Source organism: Tympanuchus pallidicinctus, unplaced genomic scaffold, assembly GCF_026119805.1.
Source record: "Tympanuchus pallidicinctus isolate F22 unplaced genomic scaffold, pur_lepc_1.0 scaffold13, whole genome shotgun sequence".
NCBI lineage: Eukaryota > Metazoa > Chordata > Aves > Galliformes > Phasianidae > Tympanuchus > Tympanuchus pallidicinctus.
Window position 1 is genome coordinate 18,759,768 of NW_026294648.1, and position 15,451 is coordinate 18,775,218.

General features: G+C 47.9%; 1 protein-coding gene and 1 long non-coding RNA gene across 2 annotated transcripts; both read right to left on the minus strand.

Moving 5' to 3' along the window:
- Positions 1–2,523: 2,523 nt before the first annotated feature.
- Positions 2,524–7,972, minus strand: LOC128076160 (G-protein coupled receptor 83-like). Its single transcript, XM_052673538.1, has 4 exons — positions 7,595–7,972; positions 5,791–5,916; positions 5,101–5,234; positions 2,524–4,623 (listed from the first exon to the last, which is right to left on the minus strand). Exons 1-4 carry the CDS (start codon positions 7,970–7,972, stop codon positions 4,002–4,004), a joined length of 1,260 nt encoding a protein of 419 aa, XP_052529498.1. The 3' UTR covers positions 2,524–4,001.
- Positions 7,973–8,039: 67 nt separating this feature from the next.
- On the minus strand, positions 8,040–11,559 carry LOC128076163 (uncharacterized). The gene is made up of 3 exons (XR_008204273.1): positions 11,477–11,559; positions 10,965–11,095; positions 8,040–9,748 (listed from the first exon to the last, which is right to left on the minus strand). It is a non-coding gene; the product is annotated as an uncharacterized LOC128076163 (long non-coding RNA).
- Positions 11,560–15,451: the final 3,892 nt, after the last annotated feature.

Below are 15,451 nucleotides of genomic sequence, written 5' to 3' on the forward strand. Positions count from 1 at the left end.
ATGGTCAGGAGCACAAAAGGCTCTGCCGAAGTCTGCCTGCCAGCCCAGCTCGCTGAGATCCATCAGCGAAGTGTGTTTGGAACCTAATTGCTTCGCTTCCTTTGCAGACCCGCGCTATCGCTGCTGAGAGCTCGGGTCCCATTGTAGTTATCTGGCTGGGTGCATTAGGAGCTCGCAGCCAGGATACCTTATCTTATTTATTTTAATGCGTCCTTTTAACTTCGATACAGAACTCCTCACACGCGCTTTATGTCTGAGGCCCCGCAGATCAGTGCCAGGGCAGCGCTGCAGAGCCACAGCCCCGGCGTTAAGGAGCGATCGGAGCCGAGCGCAGCACGGACGCGGACACGGCTGCCACGGCGCGGGGTTCCGAGAGGCGTCCGAGCTCATACCGCACTTCTGAAGCCTAATCACGTTCCGACGTGATTTTCTAAATTCTCTGGGAAGTCCTTCACTCACCCTATTACAGAGGTACAGAAAAAGCGGCACTCGATAAAGATGTCTGGGTGCACGACAGCCTCATCGCTTCCCGTTCGCAGCAGCCCGCACTGACCGCAACCCCCGGGCCGCGGGTCGGGGCTGCGCGGCGCTGCGCCCGTGGGAGGGGAGCGCGCGGACGGAGCCGCTCCGCTGAGGGGGGAGAGCGGCTCTGCGCCCAGCCCACACGCGGTGTCACGGCGCCCTCTAGTGGCCGCGCGCGGCAGTGCGGTGCGGCGGCGCCCCCTGGCGGCCACGCACGGCGCCGTCCCGCCGCTCCCCGCAGCGCCCGATGCGCGTGGATTCCTGCGGTGTATTTTCTTTGCTCTGCTCGTGCTCTTTTCCTCCCGTGGAAAACAAGAGGACTGACAACCAATATCGCGTCCTGATAAGAGAAAATATGTTGATTTTGAGTACAACTCTTTCAACAAGATAGCTCACGATGCAGGGCGCTGGGACTGATCCGATGAGCCAGTTTGGATTTAGCCAACAGAGTTTGCAGCTGAGCAATGCTGAGCTCTGCCAGCTCCTAGGCAGCTCAGCCTTCCCACGTTGGCTGAGAAAGAGCAGAAAAATCATGGAATCACAGAACCATTATGGTTGAAAAAGCCTTCTCAGATCACCAAGCCCAAGCCACCCGCCCCTGCCCACTAACCGTGTCCCCATTTGCCACATTCCACAATTTTGGAACACCTCCAGGGACAGCGAGTGACTCCACCACTCCTTGGACAGTCTGTTCCTGTGCCTCATCACTCTTTCAGAGAAGAAATGTTTCCTAATACCAACCTTGCACAGTGTGAGCCATTGTCTCTCATTGTTAAGCAAGAAAGCAGGAGCTGAAGGGTAGCTCACTTTGCTGTGAGCTGGCGAAGGCAGGAAATTGATATAGCCTAGACCAACACCTTATTTTAGAGATGTGAAATGGGATGAGCCACATTTCTTCCATCTGCTGCCAGGCATCCTGCTGTCAGGTCTAGGCAGCTTTTGACAGCCTGCTGGACAGACCACCGGCCAGGGTGGGTGCTTGGGCTGCTCAGAACCCATCGGGAGACAGCAACCACCTGTCCCCATCACCTGAAAAGATATCGCAGGGTAAAGCCATGGCAGCTGCATAAGCCACACTCTCTGAGCTCATTAGGAGGTATTTGAAATGCTGATGTGGGAAAATGGCCCTTACAGGGGGCACTGACCCGAAGGAAAGGCTGGGAGTGTTGCAGAGCACCTGCAGAAGTGCTTTCTGGGCCATGAGAGATGCAGCAAATGCTATACTAACAGCATCGAATGGTAACTGAAAACAGCATTTAGGACACGTGCAGTGCTGCACAAAGAGCTTTGACTGTCAGAATACTCTCTAATTGGGTTTTGGTTCTCAAGAACACACATCTTTGGATTTTGCATTAAAGGATAACGGTGGAGGAAGCAGTTCCAACATGCACTGAGATGAGGTCAGAAGGACAAGTTACACGGAGAGCCGAGCCCAGCTCATCCTTCCTGGGTACCTCATTCAGGAGACACAGAAGAGCCTTCCTGACCCCACCTGGGTCATTTCCTACAAGCCCATTAAAGCAGGAGGGAAACCAGCGCAAAACAAAAGCTCTGTAAAAAGGAGGAGAGTTCACTTCTCACTCCGCTTTCACTGAAAGAGTGAGAAAATTTCTTCTTGAGATGCTTTTAGAATGGGAGACAAAAGTCCTTCCAATCACTGCAGATCTGTTTAAACACTTACAAAGACGTTGACCTGATATTAGGTGAGTTCCTCTGGGCAGAGGCTCTGCCAGTAAGTGCACACAGGTTTCCCTGGGAACACTTGTTGTCACTGCTTGATGATGCTGGCTGTTGTGTTTCTCAGTGGCTGTGATTCAGAACAACTCATTAATTCTTAGTTTCTCAGCTCTGGTTTTTATGGAATTTTTCACATAGATGAGACCTGCTTATTTTCAGTATTTAATGTAATACTTCCCTTGGGGATTAAGGTGCAAAGTGAGATTTGAATTAGCAAAACATAGAAAAGTTTCTTGAAGCCACAGACCATTCAGTAACGTTTGAATTGGCAGCTACACACACTGGGCAAACAGTTTTTCTCCCTTGAAACATCTGCTCTATACCTCACCAAAATGTTCTGGGATAAATCAAATAAAACCACAGAGGTTTCAGGATTTCAGCAAATGGACGGAGGCACGAGCTGAAAGAGTGGAGTGCAGTTATAAGGTAAAATAACTGAGCATTGCTGGCAGTGCTGATCTTACAGAGAATTTGGTGATGCCAAGACATTGGTGTGACACGTTCCAGCTGGAACATAGGCTCCAGAACCTTTGGATTCAGAGTGGGTGTGAGGTGACACACCAAAGCGTGCCTTGTGTGCCACCCTCCAGGTCTGCAGAGCTTCCCAGCACATCAGAGGTCCCCCAGTCCCATCTCCTACCCTTCAATCTCCATCTCTGATGAGACCCTTGTCCATCCCCATTTGTGGTGGCACACAGAGCTGTCAGTGCACAACCTGTGGGATTTTAGGCCACCCATGGGGCAGCTTTACACCACATTTCTGTGACATGGATGTCAGTAGAAAACCCGTTTACCCCTGGGCCACTTTTCAACAAGAGAATATTAAAAATGAAAAAGGGGCAGTTTAAGAGTCAGCACACACTGTGGAGGATGATTCTCCATTCCATAAAGCCAAATCATCTTTTTCTCAGAAAGAAAATAATGGGTTCTCATTCTGTCACGTAAAGCATTGGGTTCATCCTCACCTTACCAGACACTGACATCTGTGCAAATAATGGTTTTGTGACAGATCGGCCTTGCTGTAGAAGTAGGATAAGATCAGGGAACAATTCTCAGGTCTGAGTCAGTGACCAAAAATTCAAAAAATGAACAAAATCTGCAGTGAAGGAAGGGCACTGTTAGCTTTAGCTTAATAGTTACACAATCAGCTAATCTTTACTCCAGAAGCAAACTCATCTCCTGCACAATTAGTTCTGGATCACTTAACCATAGCAGCAATCCAAAGCTGAGCCCGAATTCAGGTTACCAGCCCGACAGCAGCACGCAGGAGAGGAAGCTGACAGCCTCTGCAGTGAGCCCACAGATCTCTTTTTTTCACAGTTAAAATGAGAATCACCCTCCAGAGGTGAACACCTTCCCCTTCCCCTCGTGTTTACACACAGCTCTCTGTGCATCCCTCTGTTTCTCAACATGAAGGCCTGGGGTCCATACCAGGCACAGAGCCACAGCCCTGAGCACAGCACTGCCTGATGTTGGTGAGGCTCCTGCTTGTGAGGATTCTAAGCCAGGTTACACAGAAGGTACGTTATTATCTAGGGGAGGGCATGAAGTTTTACAAACAAACCCTGTGCCAACTTTTCCAGCTTCAGATTTTAAAAACCGTTTATCCTAGTGTTACAGTGCAGGCTTTACCCAAAGTGCAGCATCCTGCTGAGCGGCTGCCACACCGTCATCACTGCTGACCGGCAGCTCAGTTTCCCAAAGTGGGACAGACTGCATGCTGCCCGGCCACCAGACAGGGGTCAGTGCTCTGCCACAATTGGCCGAACGCTGGATATGTCTGTCTTGGCAGAATTCCTTTGGGATGATGCCGTTTTCTGGCAGGTGCTGCCTCTCTTGTACTGGCAGCTCTCGAGCCAAGCTGGCCTGAATGGAGGGGAGATGGACTGCAGGGCATGGCTCTGTGCTGCGCTCCTCCGCTGGCATGCACACAGCAGGGACTTCAGCTCAGACCTGAAATTCTCATTCAGCCAACAGTAAATGAAGGGATTGTAGCAAGTGCTGCTCATGGCAAACCAGTGGAAAGCAAAGTACAGAGCATTGCTGCTGTGGATGGCCCTGCAGGAGATCAGCACCACGTAGCAGTTCAGGGGAAACCAGCAGACTGCAAACACAATCACCACCACCATCAGCATCTTCAGCGTCATCTTCTTCTTCCTCTGATGGGCGTAGTACTGCTCCATAGTGATGTCCCCAATGGCATTTCTCAGCCAGAGCTTCTTAGCCACGATGGTATAGGTAATGGAGATCACAAGCAAGGGCAGAACATACAGGAGAACAAATGTAGTCAAGTCCAAATACTTCCAGAAAAGGTCAGCAGGAGGAGGGAAGCTGGGGAGGCAAACAGTTCGTATTGTTCTGTTCCTGGGATCAGAGGGAGAGAGCTGTCAGTCCCACAGCACATCGCACAACACATGCAGGACACACTTATGCATCTCAGTAAAGGTACAGGCAGTGGAACTCATTCAGTAACGTGGGTGAGGGCTTCTTCAGAGAATTCTACGTTAAGCCTGAGCTTTGGCCTCAGTGGAAGTATTTTAAACATATCCTCAGAAAATATAAATGCTCTAATGCTGAAGAGCATCTCTCTTCTGTGCCTGACTCAAATGACAGCGCTGAATCTCTGAGTCAACATCAACCAACAACAAGCCTGAAAGCAATTTCATTGATTTTCATTATCCATTTGAGAGAAAGTCACCATCGACTCAAAGCCAAGGAGACTTCTCTGCTTCCCCATGCTTCACATTTCAGTAACTCAGACGGAGAAACATGCATTAGAATCTGTGTGACCTTGACTAAACTGAGTATGTCCTACAAAGGAGCACCGTGCATATGTCTTACCCGATGTAAAACCTTGTCAAGGTCTGATAGATGGCATGAGGCAGTGAGAAGCAGCTGGCCATAACCCAGATGATAATGATGCAAATCCCTCCTTTCACCATGGACATGCGCGGCTTGAGAGGGTGCATGATAACCTGCAGAGAACAACCAGTTCAGTGGATTTAAAGCACCCTCAACCGATAAAAATGACAAAAATCTACTAATTAAAATACAACATTATCAGAATTTTCTTTCAGGAGCTGCAGTATCTGTAGAATGAGCAGACTACCAAACTCCTTGGATGGGAATGGATGATCTGTGCTCCAACACCAGATGGAGCACAACCCAGGCAATCAGAGTGCCACCAGTTACTGTTTTAAACTTAATTTCTCTGTGTCATTTGTTGTGCTTATCAGTAACAGCCATTACTGCAGGCTCCGGCACTGCAAGAAAGCATACCTTGCAGGCTGCCCTGGGCTGCCTCCAGTTGGCTTTGGGATATCCCCAAGGATGGGAACTCCACAACCTCTCTAATTGGACCACCATTACCACGAGGAAGCAGGTTTTTGTCCAGCAGCATGAAAACCAGAATCCCTCAGCCCAGTTCCTTCATTCCCAAGACGCCGCAGGGTTTCAGGAACTGGAACTTGAAACCTAATGCACGTAGCTCCCTACCTCCCAACAAACACAGCTGCTAGGTGCATCACGTACCTGGTGACGATCCAGAGCGATGGCAGCGAGGGTCAGTACAGACACATGGACAGAACAGTACTGCACAAACCGGCTGATGTGACACATCAGCTTTCCAAAGACCCACGTGCTGCTTACAAACCGCACCTGGAGAGGTGAAACAATGGATTGGAACTGTGCACTGTCTGAAGGGCTGCAAATAGGCTTCCCAGGAGCACTGTAAGGAAGAAGTGCCATGATAAAGTTGCCACAGGTTCAAAACTCGGAGATGAATTCATGGAAGAACTCATGGATGGGTTGGAAAGGAGCTGGTGCTCTGCATTGGGAGCATCTCCAGAAGCTCGTGGCCACTCAGCAGTGAATGGGGATGGCAGCCTCAACTCCACACTGATCTCTGAGGCTGGCTCCCTCTTATCACATTGTTAGAGATACATCAACAGCAATTTCATAGGTGTCAGCTAGCTTAGACAAACAGAAGAAAAAATTTCCCTCCAGTTGAGAAAGCAACTAACACTTTACCAGGAAATGAGCCCTCCTCATCGATCTGACCTCTGGTGCCCATGTTATCCCCACCAGGCATGAAATCCCACTGCTGCTGGGGGGAGCATGTGGAGTCTGAAGCCAGAGCACAGCAGAAAGGCTCGTGCCATTCCGTACGGATTCCTGGAAGGCGCTGCTTCTTGTGCCTGTCCTACAGAGGCAGTTATTCCAAGTACCTGCTGTTGTTTTGCTCCCTGCACACACGTTGTTCAAGTGCTAAGTAAGTGTTCCTCACTGCACAGCATTTGGTGTAACTCATTCTGGAGGGAGATTAAGCTAATTTGAAATAAGGCACATTTACTGCAGCATATATGTCCACACAGAAGATTAGTCAAGACTAGCTAATGCTTTCAATTAACCTACCATTTTAATTCTAATTATACTCCCACAGAGACAACTCAGTAACAACGAAACCTTAGCAATTTTCTTTTTCTCTAAAGTTGATGCAAAGCTCTTTTCTAAGAGGGATTGCAGTTTCTTAATTACCTATGCCCAATATGTAACTGCTGTGCCAATGCTCACATTGTTCTCTCCCAGAACAATCCCAAAAGTGCAAAGCAGAGAAACCCTTCCAAAGACATAGGATTGGCTTGAGAAAAGGAGAATTCAAGTCAGCAATGCAGGGAGTGCTTCTGGAAGGTGGAAGGGAGCTGTGGGCAGCTATGGCCAGAGAGCACAATAGGAGCACTCGGGATGCTCAGGATCCAGAGGACTCTGCCAAACTCAGCTACACTGACAGTCCTGCACTGCATCACTTGTAGGCAATGCAGCAGCCTATTTGTCCCACCTCACTCTGTTTTTCTCTTTATGGCCACCATTATTTAGTGCCTGGGAGCAAACAAAGGACTCCCAGCTCTGGTTAGAGGCACACAGAGCTGCATGGCACTGCACAGACCTCACAGTCTTCACAAGCAGCGACTGCTTGCGTTTCTATAGCAAATTGACAGCTAATTGTGCCTTCAAGTGCTAAACATATCCCAGCTCCCTTCCCCACTAAAGCACAAGCAGGACACCCCAGTATTGTCCGCATCCTGGAGAGGGAACAGTACCAGGAGGGGAGGCCTCCTGGTGGGCTCTGGGACACGGAGGCAAGTGGCCCCATCTCTGCACCAAGCCCATATCTGCACAGGGGAAGCTGTGCACAGCACACAGCCCACCCATGAGACAAGAGCAGGGGGGGAGAGCTGCTAGAAAATTCTGTATGCCAGCAGGTTGTTGATGTGTGCATGCACACAGCTCCCTGCTCCACATCCCACCACCCCACCAAGCCTTGCCCAAGTCCTACCAGCGTGAAGGGGGTGTTGAGGACAGTGATCATCACATCGGCCACGGCCAGGTTGATGATGAAGAGGCTGGTGGCAGAGTGCATCCTCTTGTTCTTGATCACCACATGGCACACCAGGGTGTTTCCAAAGAGTGAGATGCAGATGATCACTGAGTAAGCTATGATCAGCAGCGCCTGCACCGTCCTGCTCTGGGATTCGCCCTCGTATTTCGTCCCACTGTCAAAGTCTCCCAAGTCCTCCAGGTCCAAATCACTGTGGAAGAAGGACTGATTTGGGAAGCTGTACCGTGTGGAGAGGAAGCTGGTGCCGGTGTGATTCTCTGTTCTCCAGAAGGGCTTGGAGATGTACTGCAGAGGGAACCACGTGTGCCTGCTCATGGCTCAGGAAGTGCTGCCACGGGGCCAGCAGCAAGTTTCCCTGCCCTCCTCCTTCCTGGGAGCTCAGGTGCTACAGTCAGCGGTTGCAGAGAGGAACATGCATGCTTGCATTGTAAAAATATGCTCTGCAGATGCAAAGCGCATAAAGGAGTTGATAAATGGGTCCTTCTTCCTGTGCTGATTGTGCATCAGCTGTGCTCCAGGACTCTCCAGGTACTGCTCTTCTTTTTCAGTCCCATACGTCCTGTATACAGGAGACGATTCAGATGCTGAAATATCCCCAAACACTTCCTCTATGTAGGAAGAAATCCTATGAAATATTTACTTTCAGGTACTGTTCTTCTCTCTCACAGCTTCTCCTTGGAAAAGTGCTTTATTGCTATTCCACACAGTCCTTCATCAATCAGCGCTCCATTTCCCAACAGTTTTCAGAGCTTATCAGAACAACAACAATAACAAAAAAAAAAAGCAGGGGAAGCCTTTCCCATTTCTTTCCATCCTCAGATTATCTCTGAGCTATTCACTGGAAGCAGCTTTGCTCAGAGACTGAGTGGTCCCCGCTTTCCTCACTATATGTACAGCCTGCCAGATGACACACTGCATGTGAAATAGCCAATGGTGTATCTCCTCCTGGCTCACCCTGAGATGGATTGCAGCCCCACAGACAGGTGATTGGAGTATCTGACAACCACAGATTCTAGCAGAGCAGCAAAATACAGAGAGATGGATGTGCCCTTATTTTCCCTCTTTCCCGTCTTCTCTCCCTCCTTTCTGTATACCCAGCACAAAAGCTTGGTGGAGTACAGCCTTTTTACTAAATTTCAACATCTTTTTTCTGCTTTTCACAAACACAGAGTATCTGAAGAGTTCTGCCTCTGGTGAGCTCCCCACTTTGTGCCTGGCACTGTCCCCTTTGCAACCCCCCAGTGATGCAGAGCACATAAAAACTGAAATGCAATATTGAAATGAGAGCAGAAGTTCCAGGATGCTGCTGGATGTCCACAGTGACTCTATCACAGCTTGGCCAGCTGGACATCGAGGCAGGGTGGGAGAGCAGGAGCAGAAGGGCAGGAATCCTTCATCTTCTTCGCTTCCTCTCCAACTCCAGACAAATCCACCCTGCTCTGCGCTGCCCCTGACTCAGAGCCCTGTGGTCAGCAGGGGGGCTGCTGCAGCACCAACAGTCAGGTTTCATCCTGTGTTGGAGATAAAGGCAGCTTCACCTTTCTGGCAGACTCAGCATCTCAGCACTGCCTTGGCAATGCATAACACCTTTGGCCATTCAGAATGTCTTTTGCCATAAGTGTTTTTGCCATATGTCCCATCACTGGGACTGAGCCCAGCGTGCAGCTGGTTCAGGGCATGAGCATCAGGGGGCTGCTGCAGCTTTTTCCTCTTCTTCCTGCTCTGTAGGGGCACAAATCCACCTGGCCAGGATGAGGTCAGCTGTCACAGGCACATCACTGCCTGCCTTAGTTCCAGGATACCTTCTGTGTGCCTGCAGGACTTTTCCCCATCTCACAAATAAAAGCCAGATAATTCAGCAATCAGCTTCACTGTAAGTTCTGTAGAAGTGCGCAGGATCAAGAATGCTCACTCCTGCACATTAATTTAAGCTAATTTTAAAGAAAGGGTTTCAAAAGACACAATTCATCTTCATTACCAGACAGTGTAGAACTACATGCCAAAAGCTGATAGTTATGTAGTCTTTCTCCCCAGGTCCTGTTATCACAGTCTTAGCAGTGTGCATTTTTAAGTGCTTGTTCCTGCCTGCTCCTGTGAAGATTTAAAGAAAAAAAAATTAAGATGGCTTCATTTCCTTTTTTTTTTTTTCTCCAGTAGAAGGATGTAGATACTTGAATTCAGAGAGGAGTAAAACAGATGCAATTCTAGAGTAAACAGAGGTGTAAAAGAGATCTCTTCTTTACCCTGTTGTGCTTTGGGGTGAAATAAAACTAATCACAAATAACTGCCTGGAAGAGGAGAGGCCAGAGCCAGCTACATTCACTTTGTACCCTCACAAACCAGCACTGTCCATCATCAAGGATGGCCCCAAGCGCTGGACATCATTAGTTTCGTGATCAATCGATTTCATTAACAAATATCTATCTTCCAGTGGATAATTCTGGGCTTCATCTTGTAATTAGCCCTGCTTGCTTAATCAGGAGGAGTAGGCAGTTCAAGAGACAATTAGAAAAGCTATTTTTGAGACTTGTTCAAAGAAAGGCCAGCAGCAGCCAGGGCATCACCTGGCAGATCCATCACACTGCCCTCACTGGTACTGCAGGTACGTTCCATTGGCAGAGCACTGCCAGGACCACAGCCAGGGACGTCGGTTGTGATGGAGGCCCAAAGTGAAACGAGTTGATGGTGGTATCTTGTGCTTCAGCTGGGAGGGTTCTCCTACGCTTGGGTGATGCCAGTGGGAGCAGTCACATCATTTACACAGATGTGGGTCTGCAGCTGAATTGTTCAGGGCAACTAAAGTCCCAGATAGTGATATCTTCATTCTTTTCTCAGTATCAAAAATATTTTAATATACATAATCCATTTATGATTTTCACATCAGCTGTCGGGATTGTGCTTGGCTGACAAAGTCAGAATTCAGTGGCAAAAGTGCCATTGTGTAACAAGCTCAGCAGAGTGAAAATGCTTCCATTACCTGCATAATGAGCTTGAAAAGCTGAATAATATTGTCCCTACAGGTTCCTACAAGTTATTCCATATTTATGAGGTACATAAATACTTTACATGATGATATGAGAGTGATGCTGAATATACAAGGCCACTGCATTAGACAGTTTGCCAGTCCCAAAGTTCCTACCATGCTCAAGAGGTGCATTTCTCTGCTTCCCAGCAGTGCACCCACCTGCTTCTCAGCAAGCACAGTTACTGGTGCTGGGTAGGGGCCTCCCGCAGCCCTTGAAAGGTCATGAGAGCTGCCCCTGCTAAAGCTGCTCACACATTCACAATCTGAGCCATTTCCCCCTACCTTAGGAATGCAATGGAGAGCAGCAGAGAACCACAGGGGGTGGGCAGCATCCTCAAGGCACCGTGCAACATCTTCAGGGCACAGCAGTGCTGGGTGTGAGCCCGTGTGGTGCAAAAGCCAATCGTGGACTTCTGGTTTGAAAGAGAAAATGACTGAGCTTTGCCATTTGAAGCTGAAAGCAGCTGGGGAAGATGCAGTGTTTCATTGCTTGAGTGTGTGAACAAGAGGTAGAAAATTCAGAGGTTACATTTTCTAAGTCTAAATATTCCCATCAATATGTCAATTGCATCAGAGAGCACACTGGAAGTTCTCCAGAGAAGCCAGCAGTTTGTACTTTTATTTTAAATACACAATTCGGTGAAGAAGCAGAAGCAATTTGAGCTGTATACCGATCACCTCCTCCCCCCCTCCCCCCCTTTTTTTTCCCCCCTTTTTTTCCCCCCTTTACTCAGTAGCTGTGTTATGAATAAAAGTTTAAACAGTCCTTGGAAGCTCTGATCTGGGATTCTTACCTTTTATATTTGCTTTAATGCCCTGAGGATGCTTGCTGCGTTCCTCTTCATTTGCAGTGAGCAGTACTGCATCTGTGAGTGAGAAATGCAGGATTAGCAGGCAAAGAAATCGTGCAGGAAACTACACGGATGTGATAAAGGGTTTCACAGACCCCCAAGGACTGATGATAATGGAGTGACTGTGAATTAAAGAACACAGCTCTGAAATTCAGACATGCTGACAATTCAAAACCTCCACTATTTTTACTTAGAGATGCAGAACTGCTCCACACAAAGGCAGCAGTGCCATAAGCCACACAGTACAGAGCCATGCAGTGCCCAGCAGTTCCGTGTGAGGTGCTCAGCACCCAAAGCTCTGCGTGCTGCAGGGGGCACCTGGGCTCAGTCTGCAGTGTTTGGCAGCATCAGTTCATATCCCTTCACTCCCACAGACACTGGGCAGTTTTCCTCTTGTGTTCCTTCCTGATAACTGAGATGCACTGCAGATACAATCAGGCTGTTACGTAATTTTTAATTTACCGAGAGCAGACTTGTAGGCAAAACCATAAAATTTGCCACACTGAAATAATAACAGCTGCTAACATTTAAATTGGAAACACTCTCTGACAACTAATTCCTTCTATTTCTGCTGATGGCAATAACATCGGTGCGTTTGGTGCAGACAGTGCTTATTTAGGAACTAATAATTCTGCAGTCTGATCTCAGCTCTGAGAACTCTGCCATGACTCAGTGCAGCACCCAAATGTGTGCCCCTTCCACTGCAGCACTCTGTACCCTTGTCAAAGTGATTCATCTCCGACCCAGACAAGACCCCACCACTGAGACCAGAAATGATTCCTTCCCACCGCCAGCTGACTCAGCTCAGCATCCAATTAATGCCACCTTCAACGATGCAGGCACAAAACTGAAGCTCTTCACCCATTTAGCATAGGCTGAGGAAGCTGCCAGTGATGCCTTTGGCTTTCAGGACTGAGGTCAGCCTGGAGCTGAGCCCCATCCTTCAGAAGCCGGGGGACAGTCACAGAGCCGGGCTGAGGGCAACTCAGCAGAAGGGAAAGAAATCAGGCACAGAGGCCACGAAGAATGTTCAGCTCCTGTGGCTGCTGTTGCCTGTGGTAACATGCTATCACCCAGCACAGCGCCATGCCCAGCGCTGTCACTGACCTGCCAGCGTCCAACTGCCACAGCACGAGTGGCTCTGTGCTCAGACCTGAAGTCTGCTGTAAAGGAGAGCAGATGTCCGTGCATTTCACGCAGAATGGCTTGCGTTATTTCTGCTTTGTTTCAGCTTCTGTCAGCTCCAAATTCCAACGAAACCAAATGCAGTGCTGCTCTCCCTCTTCTCTTTTCATGCTCCCACACTCAGAGTGACTGCTGGATTCAGTGAGACCCCAGCACAGGCCGAGGAGTTGACATGCAGTGTCAGTCTGTGAATGCTCTCACCCGTAGTATAAGTCCGTGTGCATCACAGTTTGCTGCCCACTGTAGATCTGAAGCTGCACTAGATTAAAAACTGCTTTCAAGTTTCTGAAATAACAGAAAACCTGCTTGATTTTACTAAGAACTACAAATATTCAGAAGAAAAAACACCACCACATTCCTTTACTAAGTGATACAGAAGACAGAAATTGAAAGGAAGCATGAAGTGAGAAGCTCTGAAATACTTCTGAGGGCTCCCTGGAGGCAGCGCAGCTCAGCCTCACCCAACTAAGGCCCCTCTGCTTTACAGATCCTCCTACATCTCTTCAGCCCAAACATCTCCCACCGGCATCCTTTAGTCCTTCTAATACTCCCAGCATCTTTCAATGGCTTTTACTCTGAGATTATTTCTCTCCTTCTTGAAATATTTGTGTTTCTGGGGTTAATTTTTGAAACATCAGTGGTTGTTCCCACTGATATTAGTTTGAATTCATATTGCAGAAAAAATATCCTTGTCCACAGTATCTTCTCATTTTCATCTGCATTTCGTTCATTTCTCCTGCAATAATCATAACAAATCCAGAATTGCCCAGTGCATTGCTTTCTTTCCTTAACTTTATTGTCACATTCATTGTGCTCACTAACATTCCAAGCTTTCAAGAACAAAATCCACACTATTACTTGCCAGGGCAAATTCAGATGCTCAAATCATGTTCCTGAATGATCTACAATCCTCGTATCTCCAAAAGCAGGGATAGAGGCACCACACACTGCAGAAGGCAGGAAGTGTAAAATGTTGATAATGGCATCATCAGCAGGCTGAGACCTACTCCAAAATAGCTGTCTGTGCTCCAAATGGCTCGACTGGCAAACAGCATAGCTCACTTTGGTGCTCTGAAACCAGGCACCAGCAAGGGTCTGTTAGCTGGAAGCAGCCCAGCAGCATGCCTGCACCTCATGCTTGTCCCTGCAGAGCTGTGTGCACACCTGGCTGCTGGCACTTGGAGGTGGTTGCAAGAGGCTCGACCTCTCAAGCTGGACCTGTACATCTCCTTACAGAGGGGTCTGGATGAATGCCACTGCTGTGCCTCATTAAGGATTTTTTAATGACCCCCATCTCCTGCTGATCCATTTCGAAGTGCAGCCAAATTGTAGCTACAGCAGCAGCACAAAAAGATGCGCTATGATACAAGAATGAGCAAAAACCTCCTAGAATTGCTTTGTTATGCAAAATTACACAGCTGCTGCCTTCTCTGTCCAACATCCAAACTTCCTGTTGTTGCTTTCAGGGATCCTGCTGCCTTTTTCTCCTTTGTTTTGTGGGGAAGAGGAAGCCAGACAGCTTTCATTAGGTCCAACTCTCAGCTGTGCCAGCTGCACATCCATGAAAGCAGTCTCTTGAAGCCCACTTGGGAAACTGCCCTTTTTCTGAGGAGCTACACAGATTTTCTCCTGGCTACCCAGCTGATGCATTGCCAACAACATCATACTACCTAACACCATCACAAAAACAAATTACACCTCTTGTACGTGCCTTGGGACCGACCGACAGGCAGCCATCCTCCAGACCTTGTTGGGTTGAGCAGCAAGGACCCATCAACCACTACATCTACAGTTTGGATTTGCTGTCCTCCACCTCCCTCAATTCAAGCCTTCCCCAGAAAGTCACTTTGCTCCTCAAAACCTCTCAGGAAGTGTAAATTTACTACATATAACATTTACTTGGACATTCTTAGAGGTACTGTAAATTACTGGTGATCAGCAGAGCAGAAACATTTTGGTTTTGTTTTTCTGCCCAGCGTGCCAGTATTCAATATCAGTGGCTTGTGAGTGAGCGAAGGAATAATAGGTAAGCATTGTGCTTCCCTACATCCCTCCAGCATGACTTACAAGTGGGAGTGCAAAAAGTCCCATACCTCCTCCAGCCGATGTAAGAGACTAGAAGAACTTCTAAACATAAAATTTGCTGTGAATCAGTAGGGAGACTGCTCAAGAGCCATTCTGAGCCCTGAACTGCACACTGTACTGGAAGCACCTAACATGATAAAGACAAAAATGCTCCTAAAAATTAGATGAAGTCATTCTTCTCTTTTCCTTTTTGCTGGGCTGCTTGAAAAACTAAGGATTGAATCCGTGACAACAAGGCCCATTGATGTGGGGAGGCACGTATTAAGGAAGAAAAAATAACTGAGTTAAACTGTCCTGAAGGTTTCACTTTACAATGCGGCTTGACAAGAACTCGTGTGCCTTCAGAAAAAGAATGAAGTTATTATAGTGTAATTCATTTCTTTAAAACCGGTGAATTTCACATGGGAATGATGCTACTGGGCAGCAATCACCATGATAAGTAATTTTGTATAAGAGCTACAATTGTGTCTAGAAATTTAGAATGCTCTCAGCTTGGAAGAGCTGCTTGAAAGTAAGGAACTGCAGGATAGGAGAAAGAAATTAAGTCTGATATTGCATTACATCTTCCCCAGCTCTCAGAATTTGTAGAGACACAACATCTCTGTGAAAGCTCCTGGATGGAAGGTTTCCAGTGCAGATGACAGCTTC